Below are 13,506 nucleotides of genomic sequence, written 5' to 3' on the forward strand. Positions count from 1 at the left end.
CTCTATCTTCATCTCACCAATACTTACTTCAGGTGGTCTCTCTGCCAGGCAGTCTTCTACACACAGGTCCTTATGATATGGTTATAAACAAAGAAAACTTTCATGGAAGTTTCATATTAGTATGGGAGACAGACAGTAACCAAGATACAATAAGTAAAATATAAAGTATTTTCAAAATGATAAGTGTTAAGAAGGAAAAAATAAAGCAAAGAACAGCGGGACTGAAATTCCAGGGAGGAGGCTGAAGAGAGGGCCTCACTGAGAGCCTGGTTTTTGAGTAAAGACCTGAAGGCAGTGAGAGAACTGGCCCTGTGGCTGTCTGGGGAAGGAGCATTCCAGCTAGCGGGACAGCAAGTGCTGAGGTCCCAAGACAAGAGTAGGCCTGTCATGTTCAAGGAGCACTGAGGATACCAGCATGGCTGGAGCTGAGTGAGCAAGGTAGAGAATATCAGGAAGTGAGTTCAGTGGGGTAATGGGGATCTGGGAGAAGCAGATAGCTTGGAGCCTCGGAGGGCCTAGAATGGAATTTGACTTTTACACTGTGTGTGATGGGGAGCCATTCGAGTATTTTCAGCAGGAGCACAACATGATTTGTCTCATATTTTAACAGGATCACTGGAGACTCTGGAGTATACTCTGTAATGGGTTACAAAGATGGAAAACAGGAGATCAATTCGGGACTATTCCAATAATCCAGGTAACAGATATGGTGGTTTTAACCAGTCTGGCAACAGTGAGTGCAATGTGAAATTGGCCTAATTCTGTCTATATTTTGCAGTGTATCTTGCCTGCTTTGTCCTTAGACAAGATATTTGGTGGAAGAGAGGTGTCAGTGACAATGCTAAGCTTGCTAATATCCTTGAGACACACAGTTTCCCAAATGAAAAAAGAGATGAAGCATTTGGGCTCTTCCTTCCTTAGACTGAGTGTATAATTCTGATGAAGTGAGGTTGAGAAACTGACCAAGAAAACTTGTATACACTCCTACTGTTGTTTCACCTCCTTGGAATGTTCCCTTATCCTTCTATTAAAAACAGGTAAGAACTAAAAGTTGCTATCATGATAACAGCAGCTGGTACCCCAAACAGAGTTCATCATGGGTTTAAATCAGTTAGTACAGAATTTAACATAATTAGCTATTTAAAAGGAGGCTGGTTTTGGACAGGTCTTAAACTTTCTTATTTGTATAGATGCATATACTAATGGAGAATTGTTTTAAGTGCATTGCCTACATCACATTCCATCCCCTTTCCCCAAGCCCAAATGATATTGTCCTTTCTGAGTTAAAATGGAGGTAGGTATGATATTAGTGATTAATTATCAGTTATGGGATCACACAATCAGTCTTGGTTTGGGCATGCATTACATTTAAAGGAATATTTTCAGATTCTCCCAACCCTTTCCCCTAGGAGACAACTACAAATTTACGCTCTGGAATGGCAAATGTTTCCTTTCATGTCTTAGAGATGACAGTACATCCCCTAATGACCCAGGCCCTGTATTTATCTTGAAGAAGTTAAGCCAGGTCATGGCATACCTATAATGTTTTTTCCTTCCCTTCCAGAATGAAATTGTGCCACAGCTCATCATAATGTTTTGGTTGAGGTTCCAAAGGACCAATAATTAAAGCCCTTTTTTCTACGTGCAAGTTTGTAACCATTTGAGAGACAGGCAAAATAATGACACAAATGGAGGTCAAGACATCTCCTTTATAATTGATAAAAGATGGCTTGGAGGACATACTTAGCTCTCAGGACACAAGTACTTCCTCATACTTCACCTCATCACAGGCAAAGCTGGATATAACTACAGGTGCCACTGGCCCACAAAGTTTTCTTTATGTTTTAAATAAATTAGATTGTGCCTAAAAGAGATAAATACAAAAAATAACTCAAAAGTTTTCTGACATGTACAACCTCTTAATCTCACCAATTAAAGAAGTCACTGGGAGATATGAAGCCAGGGGAATGAGGGTCTTAGTTGACAACCACTATACATAGTACTTGGTAGAAGAAACAAAATGAAATCTCTTTTTTAAAAATATTTTTTATTTTATTTTCAAAAAATATTTCATTTTATTGAAGCATATAATTGGCATATAACATTATTTAGTTTCAAGTGTGCAATATAATGATTTGATTTTGTATATATTACAAAATGATTACAGTAGTCTAGTTAATATCCATCACCATTCATAGTTACTATTTTTTTTGTGTGATGAGAATTTTTAAGCTCTACTCTCTTAGCAGCTTTCAATATGCAACACAGTATTATTAATTATAGTCACCTTGCTGTACATTATGTCTATATGACATTTATTTTATAGCTGGAAGTTTGTACCTTTTGACCCCTTTCACCCATTTCACCCACTGTTTCTTACATTGTGCAGTTAATATGTTGTACAACATACCTGGGCACAATTTGCAATGGGTTATAGTTTAAATGATTAATATTTTCAGTGTGGCTTTAATGTCATTTTTTTCCGACATCTTTATTGGAATATAATTGCTTTACAATGGTGTGTTAGTTTCTGCTGTATCACAAAAGTGAATCAGCTATACGTATACTTATATCCCCATATCCCCTCAAATCAATTTGAGAGGATTCTGAAATAAGCCGTGAACTGCCTAGTTCACTCATTAAAGAAAAAACAGTAGATATTGAAGGAGGGCCCTCACGAAGTGTGGGCATGACTCCTCTGACTCCCCTATAATCTTCTTGTATCCATCATGAAGGAAGAGAAATACACCACTAGTTGACCAAAAGAGTGGCTAATAAACTCACTGGCTTAACAAAAAGAGTAAAATGTAGGTAAAGGAAAACTCTTTTGCTAAATCACTTTAAAATGTTGGATAAAATATGACAGATCGGGCTTCCCTGGTGGCGCAGTGTTTAAGAATCCGCCTGCCAATGCACAGGACACGGGTTCGAGCCCTGATCCGGGAAGGTCTCACATGCCGCGGAGCAACTAATCCCGTGCACCACAACTACTGAGCCTGTGCTCTAGAGCCCTCGAGCCACAACTACTGAAGCCCGTGTGCCTAGAGCCCATGCTCTGCAACAAGAGAAGCCACCGCAATGAGAAGCCTGAGCACTGCAACGAAGAGTAACCCCTGCTCACCGCAACTAGAGAACGCCGGTGCGCAGCAACGAAGACCCAACACAGTCAAAAATAAATAAATAAAATAAATAAATTTATTTAAAAAAATATGACAGGTCTCCTTTTAAATATATAGCTGAACTTTAAAGGGTGTGAGAAAAATCCCCAGGGACCAACGATGAAGAAATAACTGTAAACAAAAGCAGTAAGCATATGACCTGATGCTTTGGCAGCTGGGGAGAGAAATGTGTTATCTCTGTAACTAAAGGATTTAGAATAGAAGATAAGGCCTTAAGTTGATTAAATTGGGTGTTGGGAATGAAGATTTCCTTGCTTTCCTTTCAAATCTCCACATAATACCTGGAGTGATCTTTTAAAAATATAAATGAGGTTATATCACCTTCTTGCTTAAAACTCTCCAAAGGCTTCCTATTGCAGTTGAGATACAACCCGATCTTCTTGCTTTACCCTGCAAGCCCTAGATCATGCATTCTCAACCAGGAAGACATTGCCCCCAAAGGGGAGAAAATTGATCCTTGATATGGGAGGTGAAAAAAATCTTAGCTATTAGAATGGTTAGTGGTCTTCCAAAGCTCAAAATCTTATTCCTTAGAATTTAATTACTCTCACTGGGTTTTCTTAGACATAGCATGAGCAACATTGACATTGAGTACATAGAAATATACAAAATATATGCAAGATCAGTGTTACAAAATCCTAGCAAAAATAATGGCCGTGATTGGAGGACTTTCAATTCATTGCTCATTCCTGAAGTCATATCTTGAGAAGTGACCTATGTGTGCCTATTGGCTGCCATTGAAGGCCTTTATATTTTGTCCTCTATGTCCTTGTATATGACTTGGGCTTTGAGAATTAAATTAAAATAGTATTTATTTAATTCTACAAAAGTTATTTAGCACATCATTTATTATGTCAAATGATGGAAAGAAAAAAAATGATGAAAAGAAAAAATGTCAGTGATATATGAATGAATATTTAGCAGCTAGTTAAAACTTATTTTCTCATATCAAGCAAAAGTTAAAAGTTGAATTCACTGAAAATAACTTTAAGAAATTAAAATTTTCAATTGTTTTGCTTTGGCTAGAAAAATAGGTTTTGAATTATTTAAAAAATTTTGATTACACTGATATGTATATAAATTGCTAATTTGCAATTTGTAGATTTTATACATTATAATTTATATAAGTAAATAAATTCTATTAAAAGTCACTCAACAAATACAATTAAGTTACATGTTAATAGTTTGTGAATTTTAAATTTAACTTCTATCTTCAAATTTCATTTATTCTTAACCCTACATAAGGCTTGCTATTTTTTATGTATGTGTGTATTTTTATGTATAAAGCACAGATGCACATACATTTATTAAACAGACTCTTTGCCTTTTCAGATACCTTCCATTTCAAGTATTAGAAAACCCAGACTCAAACTGCTGTACCTATAAAGAAGTTTCTTATCTCATAAGTTGGAGTCAGAACTAGGACTCCAGGAATGGTATGATCAGCAGCTAAATGAAATGATCAAAGGGCTCAGAATATTCTCATTTCCTCTGCCATATTCAATGTGTTGGTTTTGCCCTCAGGCTGGTTACACAGATTCCAAGGGTCATATACAGAAATAGCATCACCCTAAAGAAGAAAAGGAAACATCATTTTCTGTTTCCCTTAAGAACAAGTTTCTTTCAGAAGTACCCCAACATATATCATCATGCTTAATTGGCCAAGATTAGATCATATGCCAAATGCTAAGCCAATCACTTGCAGGGGGAATAACATTATCACAATTAGCTTAGAGTAATCTTTTAGAGTGGGATGAATATTGAGAAGTCAGTGGCCATGACCACCTACAGGTACAGAATGTGTCACTAGGACAACAGTCTCCCTCTCTTGCTTAGCTTGGCTGTGATCTCTTCTCTGTGCTGCTTTGTCCTCTGTCTCCATATGATGATAAGGTGAATAGAGCAGCTTGATCTTCTTATCCTTTCAGCTTAACTCATGTCCAGTGGACAAGATCACTTACTTCATACCCAGGAGTTTGTGCAAAATATCATTGTGCCTCATTGGCTCTGACTAGGTGGGGTGCCTGGTCTTAAAACAATCACTCTGGCAGTATTTCAGTTCTCTGAAAGGGCAGACTTAGGTTGTTCCCAAGAGGAAAATGGGCACACTATTATCAGAAGAGGTGTGATTGAATGCTAGGCTGCAATACCAAGTGATGCTCCAATTCAGTACATTTTGCTGCCCATCAACCATATGAACCATTCTTGCCACTTATACATGTTCAAAAATGTCTCCATTGTGTTCTTTCATCAATTACCAATGAAATGTGAATTGCCACTATCTATTTGGAAAATATCTTTGCAAGAATAACTGCTTTTAAAAATGTTAAGGCCATAGACTATTTACAATTTTTGAAATTTGAATAAATTGGAAAGAAAATGTGTGGCCTTTTGTTGTCTTCTTTTTTTCAACATATTTGTGAGATTCATTCAAGTTTTTGCATGTAGCTGTAGTTTGCTGATTCTCAATCCTGTATGATATTCCATTGTATGAATGAATATACTACAACATATACAGTTCACTGTTGATGGAAATTTCAGTAATTTCCAGTTTGGAGCTATTACAAATAGTTGAACACATATTTTTTTAATAAATATAGAGTTTTGGATTTTAGTGATAGGAGACTAAGCAGTTCAAAAATCTTTCTCATTAATTAAACAATCAAAGCTGGATGAAGTAGTAAAACAATAAACTCAAAGGTATCTGAAAACTAAGAAAATAGGAAATAATTACCAAGCCAAGATATAGGGGAGAACAGGTCCAAGAGACAGTGAATTTGGTGGATGTTTTTCCCTTGAGGAAATTTAACCACTTTAGAGGGAACTGCTGAAAGGCTTAGAACAGGAGAGGTTATGACTTCTTGTTGAAGCTAAGGATACAGAAATTGGAGTCCAGAGCCCCAGTAAAACTCCATCACTTTTGCTTGCAACTCCAAGGGTAAAATCCTAGGAATAAAAGTTAGCCAGAACTAAATAAACTCTGCCACGAACTAAAGCATACCTGTAATTTGTTATCCATAAAAAATTGTATGAATTTTTATTTGCCTCAGCTCTAGATATGAAATTCTTTTTTCACACTCGATATTAACATTTTTATACTTTGATCATTGAATCTAAATTTTTTATTGATCTTCTCTCCCTTATAGTAAGTATTTTATTGTTTTAATCTTAGCTGATCTGTTAACATTTAACCCATCTTCTGATTCAGATACTATACGTAACTATTAAACATTCAGGTTGTTCACTGGGTTTTGGTTTGTTCAGTTGCTTTTTCTTCTGTATTATTTTGCTGCATTTTGCATTTTAATAGATTTGTTGATATTAGAATAAATTCAGTGTAAAATTTTCCTCAAATTTTTAAAGTCATTCTAGCCTTCCTTAAAGAATACTTCTGCAACGAATTATAAAACCATCAGTTTACCTAATTGTTTCTTATAAACTTATTTCTTTCCTGAAGTTATCTTTTCTGATAAATACATCAAATTATCAGTTATTGTGGAAACATAATCCCAATGTTCAATAATGGCAGAAAAGTTAAATTGTGGTCCCTGTAAAACTGAGTTTTATGGACCAAAGGCCATATATGCAGTAGGTAATCAATAAATATTTGATGAACGAATAAGAGAAATAATACTTTTCAAAATATTTAATATTCTTACAAGATGCATACTTTATATGGAAAAAATCAGGGCATTAACTTGCCTATGCAAAATGATCCCAGTTTTGTAAGAGCCTAGAAAAATGGCAAGACAAATAACGAGTATTAATATTTTTCTGGGAGCCCTAGAGAATGGGAGCTAGAATTGCAGTTGATTGTTTTCTTCCTATCAATTTTCTGAAATTTACACAGTGTTAACATTGTGGAAGGAATTCATTTGCAATAGAGTAAAAGTAAAAGAAAAAGAAAAGGGGGGAAATCCTTAAGAAGTAAAGTCCAGTAATGGTCAGTAAGGAAGATTACACAGAGATTGGGTCAAGACGGCAGACTAGGCACATTTCTCCCTTCCTACCACAAATTCCTGTAAATGACAGGAAAGACATTTTTATGTATAAATAATAAATAAATTTATTTATTTATGGGGAAAAGAAAAAAACAAATTCCTGGGAGGTGGAAAGCAGATGGAGCAGGGGCACTGACAGGGTGGAGGTGGAGGTGAGCACAGGAGGCAAAGGGCCCTTAAAGGGAGGGGGGGAGAGAGGAGGGGGCAATAGGGTGGAGGATTGTAGGCCCAGCTGCTCCAGATTTGGTAAAGGGGCGGGATCGGGAGACCAGTAGCACCACCCATGTTCAAAGCAGTGGTGGGCTTGAGAGTTGCGGTGGGGCAGGCAGTGTTTGGCAGGAAGGGGAGGCCTTTCTCCTGGCAGGAAGCTGCGCTACGGAAAGAGGGAGGAGACTACTGCACCAGTAGCGGCTGGTGGGAGCCCCATGTGGCAGAGGGGCTGCCACCACCAAGGGGGAGGCGGAGGGCCCGAGAGCAGAGTGCTGAAGACACCGCCGCCATCCTCCTCGCCGACCACCCCGCCCCCGCCCTCCTAAACACGCTCCTCGCCTAAGGATCCACCCCTTCCAGCTCTTGCAAACACCGGGCTCCTCGCCTGCGGATCCTTCTTGGACGCAGGCTCACCGCAAAGGAAGCTGCGAGGTGTCCGATTTGCACACGTGAAGCCCGAGATCAGGGGCGGTGGACGCCAGGCAAGGCAAGGCCATTGGTGGGCGCTGGGATGGAGAAGGGGGATGGGATGGACTCCTGCAGGAGATAAGGGGTGGAGGCGGGCGCCGGGGTGGGAAGGGGGAGTGCAATGGGCAGTAGGAAAGGGGAATAGCGTACGGAATCAGGCAAGACATTGAAGGTGAGCACGGGGAGGCGAGGGCGCTGGGGGCCAAGAAAGAGAGTGGGGGTGGACGGGGGCGTGTGGGTAGCAGACTGGGGTGTTCAGAGCAGGAGGACAGTGCATGCGGGTCAGGGTGGTGGAGGGATAGGGGTTTTGCAGGGGATTGAGAGTGGGCGCCAGTGACGGGTGACAGAGGCTGGGGTCTCTGAACAAGGAGGTAGCCCGCCCCCTCCTGCAGAGTTCCGAACCCCAGGCAGCACCACTGCCGCTGCCGCCTTCTCCCGCAACCTCAAGGAACCTAGGAGGGAGAGCACTTTCAGGCACACAGCCAGGATTTCCAGCATTGCTGCCAGGCTCATGGGGAAATTTTAGGCGCTGGCGCAGGGTACATGGAGACGACGCTGTCGGGAGAACTTCACCTTATGGCATATTGAATGTTCCTCTCTTATCTTCTCTCCTCCTCCTGCAGACATGAAAACCCCCAACTCGCAGGAGGCCGAAGGGCAACAAACCAGGGCAGTTTCAGGACGGGCCACTGGGTCTGCAAACATGACGAAGAAAAAAGCCTCCCAAAAGAAGCAGAGAGGCAGACCTTCGTCCCAGCCCCGCAGGAACATCGTGGGCTGCAGGATTTCACACGGATGGAAGGAAGGCGATGAGCCCATCACCCAGTGGAAAGGAACCGTTCTGGATCAGGTGCCTATAAATCCTTCTCTTTATCTGGTGAAATATGATGGAATTGACTGTGTCTATGGACTGGAACTTCACAGAGATGAAAGAGTTTTGTCTCTTAAAATTCTTTCCGACAGGGTGGCATCATCTCAAGTCAGTGATGCAAACCTTGCAAATACCATAATTGGTAAAGCTGTGGAACATATGTTTGAGGGTGAGCATGGTTCTAAGGATGAATGGAGAGGAATGGTCTTGGCCCAAGCACCTATCATGAAAGCCTGGTTTTATATTACCTATGAGAAAGATCCTGTCTTGTACATGTACCAGCTTCTAGATGATTATAGAGAAGGAGACCTCCGTATCATGCCAGAGTCCAGTGAGTCTCCTCCAGCAGAGAGGGAGCCAGGAGGAGTTGTAGATGGCCTGATAGGTAAACATGTGGAATATACCAAAGAAGATGGCTCCAAACGGATCGGCATGGTCATTCACCAAGTGGAAGCCAAACCCTCTGTGTATTTCATCAAGTTTGATGATGATTTCCATATCTATGTCTATGATTTGGTGAAAAAGTCCTAACTGTTAGGGTACACTTTGCCACATTTGTGAAAACAAATGTGTACTTTGTAGACATGCAAAATAATGTTACTTTTCAGTGTATTGAAAGCTTTAGGGTCCCTGTTAATCCGACATCTTTGCCAGCATAACTGTTGTTTTGTCCTGAAAAATACAAATTTATGTGGCCATGACACGCTGTGTGTAAGGAATTTGTCATGTTGAAACGATTGGGTGTGTTTGGTGGATGGGGCATGAAAGGAAGGAACAGCTGTAAATTCAGGCTGTGAATAAAGTTCAGCTAGTATCATAATCAGTCATCTAAAAATGGAATAGGACTTAGCTGGTCTGGTCTAGGGAAGGGGGAGGAGAAGGAACTAGAGATGGGCTGTGGGGGAAGGGAGAAGGGGAGGTGGCTGCTTAGGAGGAGGTGGGGAGGGGTCAGAAATGGAGAGGCTCCCTAGCGGGAGGGATGACCTAAGAGGGGGAGGCACCTAACTGGGAGGGGGTGAAGAATAACAGAGGGAGAGTGAGATCTTGAGGCTTAGAGGAAAACAGACAGAATAAATTGAGTAGAGAGGGACACAAAGACGTTTAGAAGAGATCCAGAGCAAAGGAGAGAAAGATGAAGTTGGCAGAGATCTGGGGAGAGGCTAAAAGGATACTCAAATGGAGGTCTATGCATGAGTGAGGGGCCAGAAGGGGAGGGACATCGAGGAAGGAGGAATTCTAAGATGAAAGACTGACAGAGGGAGTGAGAATACAGATAACAAGATATGGGGAGTGGGGTCCATGAGAGATGGGAAGACCCAAGGAAAAAGAGGACTTCTGGCAGTATCCAAATTGTCCTCCCTAGCTCTGTGCCCAAAGGAGGTGGCAAACGTCAAAGAAACCAGATGGATTGGAGCTTCCCTAGAAGGACATTTTGACAGGAATGTCTCAAGAGTTAAGCAGGAGCCAAGTTTATACCTAAAAGGCTTTTATAATATCAGGGAGTTCATGCCACACCTGCTGAGCAGAATCCCAACCCTCAGCCTAAACACACTAACATGGCACTCCATAAGCAGGGGCCTGTGGGCAGCTTCCTCGTATTTTCCAGAGGACCCAAGAGCCGTAAATCTCAGACCTGAAGGTCTTGGTTCCCTTTCCCTACACTGAATAAACGATTCTTGTGGGGAACAGGTCAGTGGGGTGCTCAGAACTTAAGAGATGTGCCACCTTGTATTTGGAAAGCATTTTATCCAGAAAAATGGAAACTTGCTAAGCCCAGGTACAGCACTCCCCTCACTGTTCTTCCTCCTCCTGGACTATACCTGGCCTCCTTACAGAGGAGGGGCATCAGAGGACTGAGCTTAATGTTTCTCTCCCAGGCATGGGGAATACTTGACTGTCCATGCTTCTTTCAGCAGTTGCCTGAAACCACAGGTGGCTCCACCCAGTGCTTCACCAGATGGAGGTCTGCTGCCTCCAGAAGCCCCGTTCTGGCTATATCCCAACAAAACCAGTGGCTACTGACCTTTCACAGGTACCTCCTGACCAGTCTTGCCCACTTCATGCACACGGGGAGCTATGATGGAAATTTGTGCAGCTCTATTTCCAGGTGAGATAGATGGCATGCGCAGTTGGGTTGGGCGGAGAGTTGTGACTTTGTATAACTAAGTCCTTGGACTGTATGGTGCCACATAGGTGGTTGGTGGGGAGAGGGTGTGGTAACCCCCAATAAATTCCCTCAGAGATACAATGTCCCAACACATGGGTCTTTGTCCTTCTCTCCTTCTTTCTTTTCCCCGGTCCAGCTGTGGAAGTTTCCTTCAAAACCCTCTCTCTTGTTTTCCCACTCCACACTTCACTGAAATATGCCCCAACCCTCAAAGAAACAGTCCTGGTGACTCCCCACTGCCCAGGCTTCCTTAACTCCAGGCATAGCAGGGAGAGGGGGAGGCAGGGAGTTTCCAGGAGTTGAAAGACGTTGGTAATTCCAGTTCATTCTCTCCACCCAACACGGCCTGAAGCTGTTTGCCTCAAGAATTACACCCGCCTCACCAGAACAGGGATAAGTTTTCTTTCATACATCACATAATTCAGTCCAGCAAACACCTGCAGGCCACTCAATGGCCAATTTCAGCCCGCTGTCATATTTTGCTTGATCGTCATGTTTTTATCATTCTCCATTTTAAAATTAGCTACTTAGACATTTGGGGGTTTTCACATTTCAAAAATTCACATTTCTAGCTTACCTGAAAAAATAAAAACAAAAACAATAGACCAAGGATTAGGGCCCACATTCCAACAAGGATACAAACAGCTGGCTCTGAGGAAGGGCTCAGCCATTTTAGACTCAGAATGCTCTCTCAATGGGGCCACACCCCCAGTTGGCCTGCTTCGCTCTAATAAGATGACCAGTTGTCTCCTGGAGGCACTTGCGTTGGTAGTTTTGGGGCTTGACCCAGGGAAAACTGCCTAGCCCCCATTTGGCTTACTTTAACCCCATTTGCTTTTTAATTTATTTGCTCTATCTTCATCTCACCAATACTTACTTCAGGTGGTCTCTCTGCCAGGCAGTCTTCTACACACAGGTCCTTATGATATGGTTATAAACAAAGAAAACTTTCATGGAAGTTTCATATTAGTATGGGAGACAGACAGTAACCAAGATACAATAAGTAAAATATAAAGTATTTTCAAAATGATAAGTGTTAAGAAGGAAAAAATAAAGCAAAGAACAGCGGGACTGAAATTCCAGGGAGGAGGCTGAAGAGAGGGCCTCACTGAGAGCCTGGTTTTTGAGTAAAGACCTGAAGGCAGTGAGAGAACTGGCCCTGTGGCTGTCTGGGGAAGGAGCATTCCAGCTAGCGGGACAGCAAGTGCTGAGGTCCCAAGACAAGAGTAGGCCTGTCATGTTCAAGGAGCACTGAGGATACCAGCATGGCTGGAGCTGAGTGAGCAAGGTAGAGAATATCAGGAAGTGAGTTCAGTGGGGTAATGGGGATCTGGGAGAAGCAGATAGCTTGGAGCCTCGGAGGGCCTAGAATGGAATTTGACTTTTACACTGTGTGTGATGGGGAGCCATTCGAGTATTTTCAGCAGGAGCACAACATGATTTGTCTCATATTTTAACAGGATCACTGGAGACTCTGGAGTATAATCTGTAATGGGGTACAAGGAGTGAGAAAGGAACATCAAATATTTCAGTGAAACAGAGGAGAGACCTAGAAAGAGATTTGAATATAAGAAACTGAAATCATAATAGAGGTGACATTTCAGATGAATGAGAAAAGACATTTTATTCAATAAACCGTGCAGTATTAATCTATTTTCCAGATGCTAGGAAATACACTCCAATCCCTTCATCATACCTTGCATACAAAATGAATTCCAAATGATTAATAAGTTAATATTCAATTTAGGAAGTAGCATTTATAAAATTTTAAAATAAAATGGATAAGAGTGTTTATATGTTTTCCCATGCAATTGGTGAAAATTTATTTTAAAACTAAAAAATTGACAGATTTTGTTGGAAATTTTGATAAATGTTATTATATTAAAATATGAATCCCCTAATTAAAAAAAATCATGCTATACAAAGTGGGACAAAATAAAATTAGTCTACTAACTTCGATAGTGAAAATACAAGAAAGAAATAAAAATATTTTCAATAAGAATAAAACAAACAGCCCATAGAGAACTTAGCAAAAAATATGAACAGACATTTCCAAAATAGGAGATCATATGGTCAGTAAACCTGCATTATCTTAATCTGCTCCCCATTACCTTACTCTATCCTTCCCATCCACATATCTTCTAACATGCTATATAGTTTACTTAGTTAATTACTTTATTTTTTCTCCTTGACACAATATAAGGTCCATAAATATTTTATTTTCCTTCCTTTTTTTTCACTGAGATATCACAGATACTTAAAATAGTATCTAGCACGTGGTAGTTGCTTAGTAAATATATCTTGGCTTTATGTCTCACTAGGAATCAGAAAAATGGAAATTGAAATCACATACGCTTTTATATGCATCAGATGAACAGCATGTTGAAGTTAAAAATATTTGTTGTCATCCAGATAAAAAGTGGGAGATCCCATCCACTGTTAGTGGGAGTTCAGTTGGAGATAAGTTTGCCATTACCTAGTGAGTTTGAAGGTGGCATATTTCCAACAATTTTACTGTTATACATTGTTGGAGGACAATATTGTATGGATCTCTGTACATTTTGCAAGCAAGGTAATGAATGGTTTTGGTTTGCCACATTCCTTTGAAGG

General features: G+C 40.8%; 1 protein-coding gene across 2 annotated transcripts; it reads left to right on the plus strand.

Moving 5' to 3' along the window:
• The first annotated feature begins 7,457 nt into the window (after positions 1-7,457).
• On the plus strand, positions 7,458-9,504 carry LOC309796690 (spindlin-2B). Of its 2 annotated transcripts, none has more exons than XM_082609941.1 (2): positions 7,458-7,889; positions 8,482-9,504. In XM_082609941.1, exon 2 carries the CDS (start codon positions 8,484-8,486, stop codon positions 9,258-9,260), a length of 777 nt encoding a protein of 258 aa, XP_082466067.1. In that variant the 5' UTR covers positions 7,458-7,889; positions 8,482-8,483; the 3' UTR covers positions 9,261-9,504. The 2 variants fall into 2 exon arrangements, with proteins under 2 accessions (XP_082466067.1, XP_082466066.1); XM_082609940.1 differs by having other exon boundaries at positions 7,458-7,877.
• Positions 9,505-13,506: the final 4,002 nt, after the last annotated feature.

The sequence above is a fragment of the Mesoplodon mirus genome, assembly GCF_964341445.2.
Source record: "Mesoplodon mirus genome assembly, chromosome: X".
Lineage (NCBI taxonomy): Eukaryota > Metazoa > Chordata > Mammalia > Artiodactyla > Ziphiidae > Mesoplodon > Mesoplodon mirus.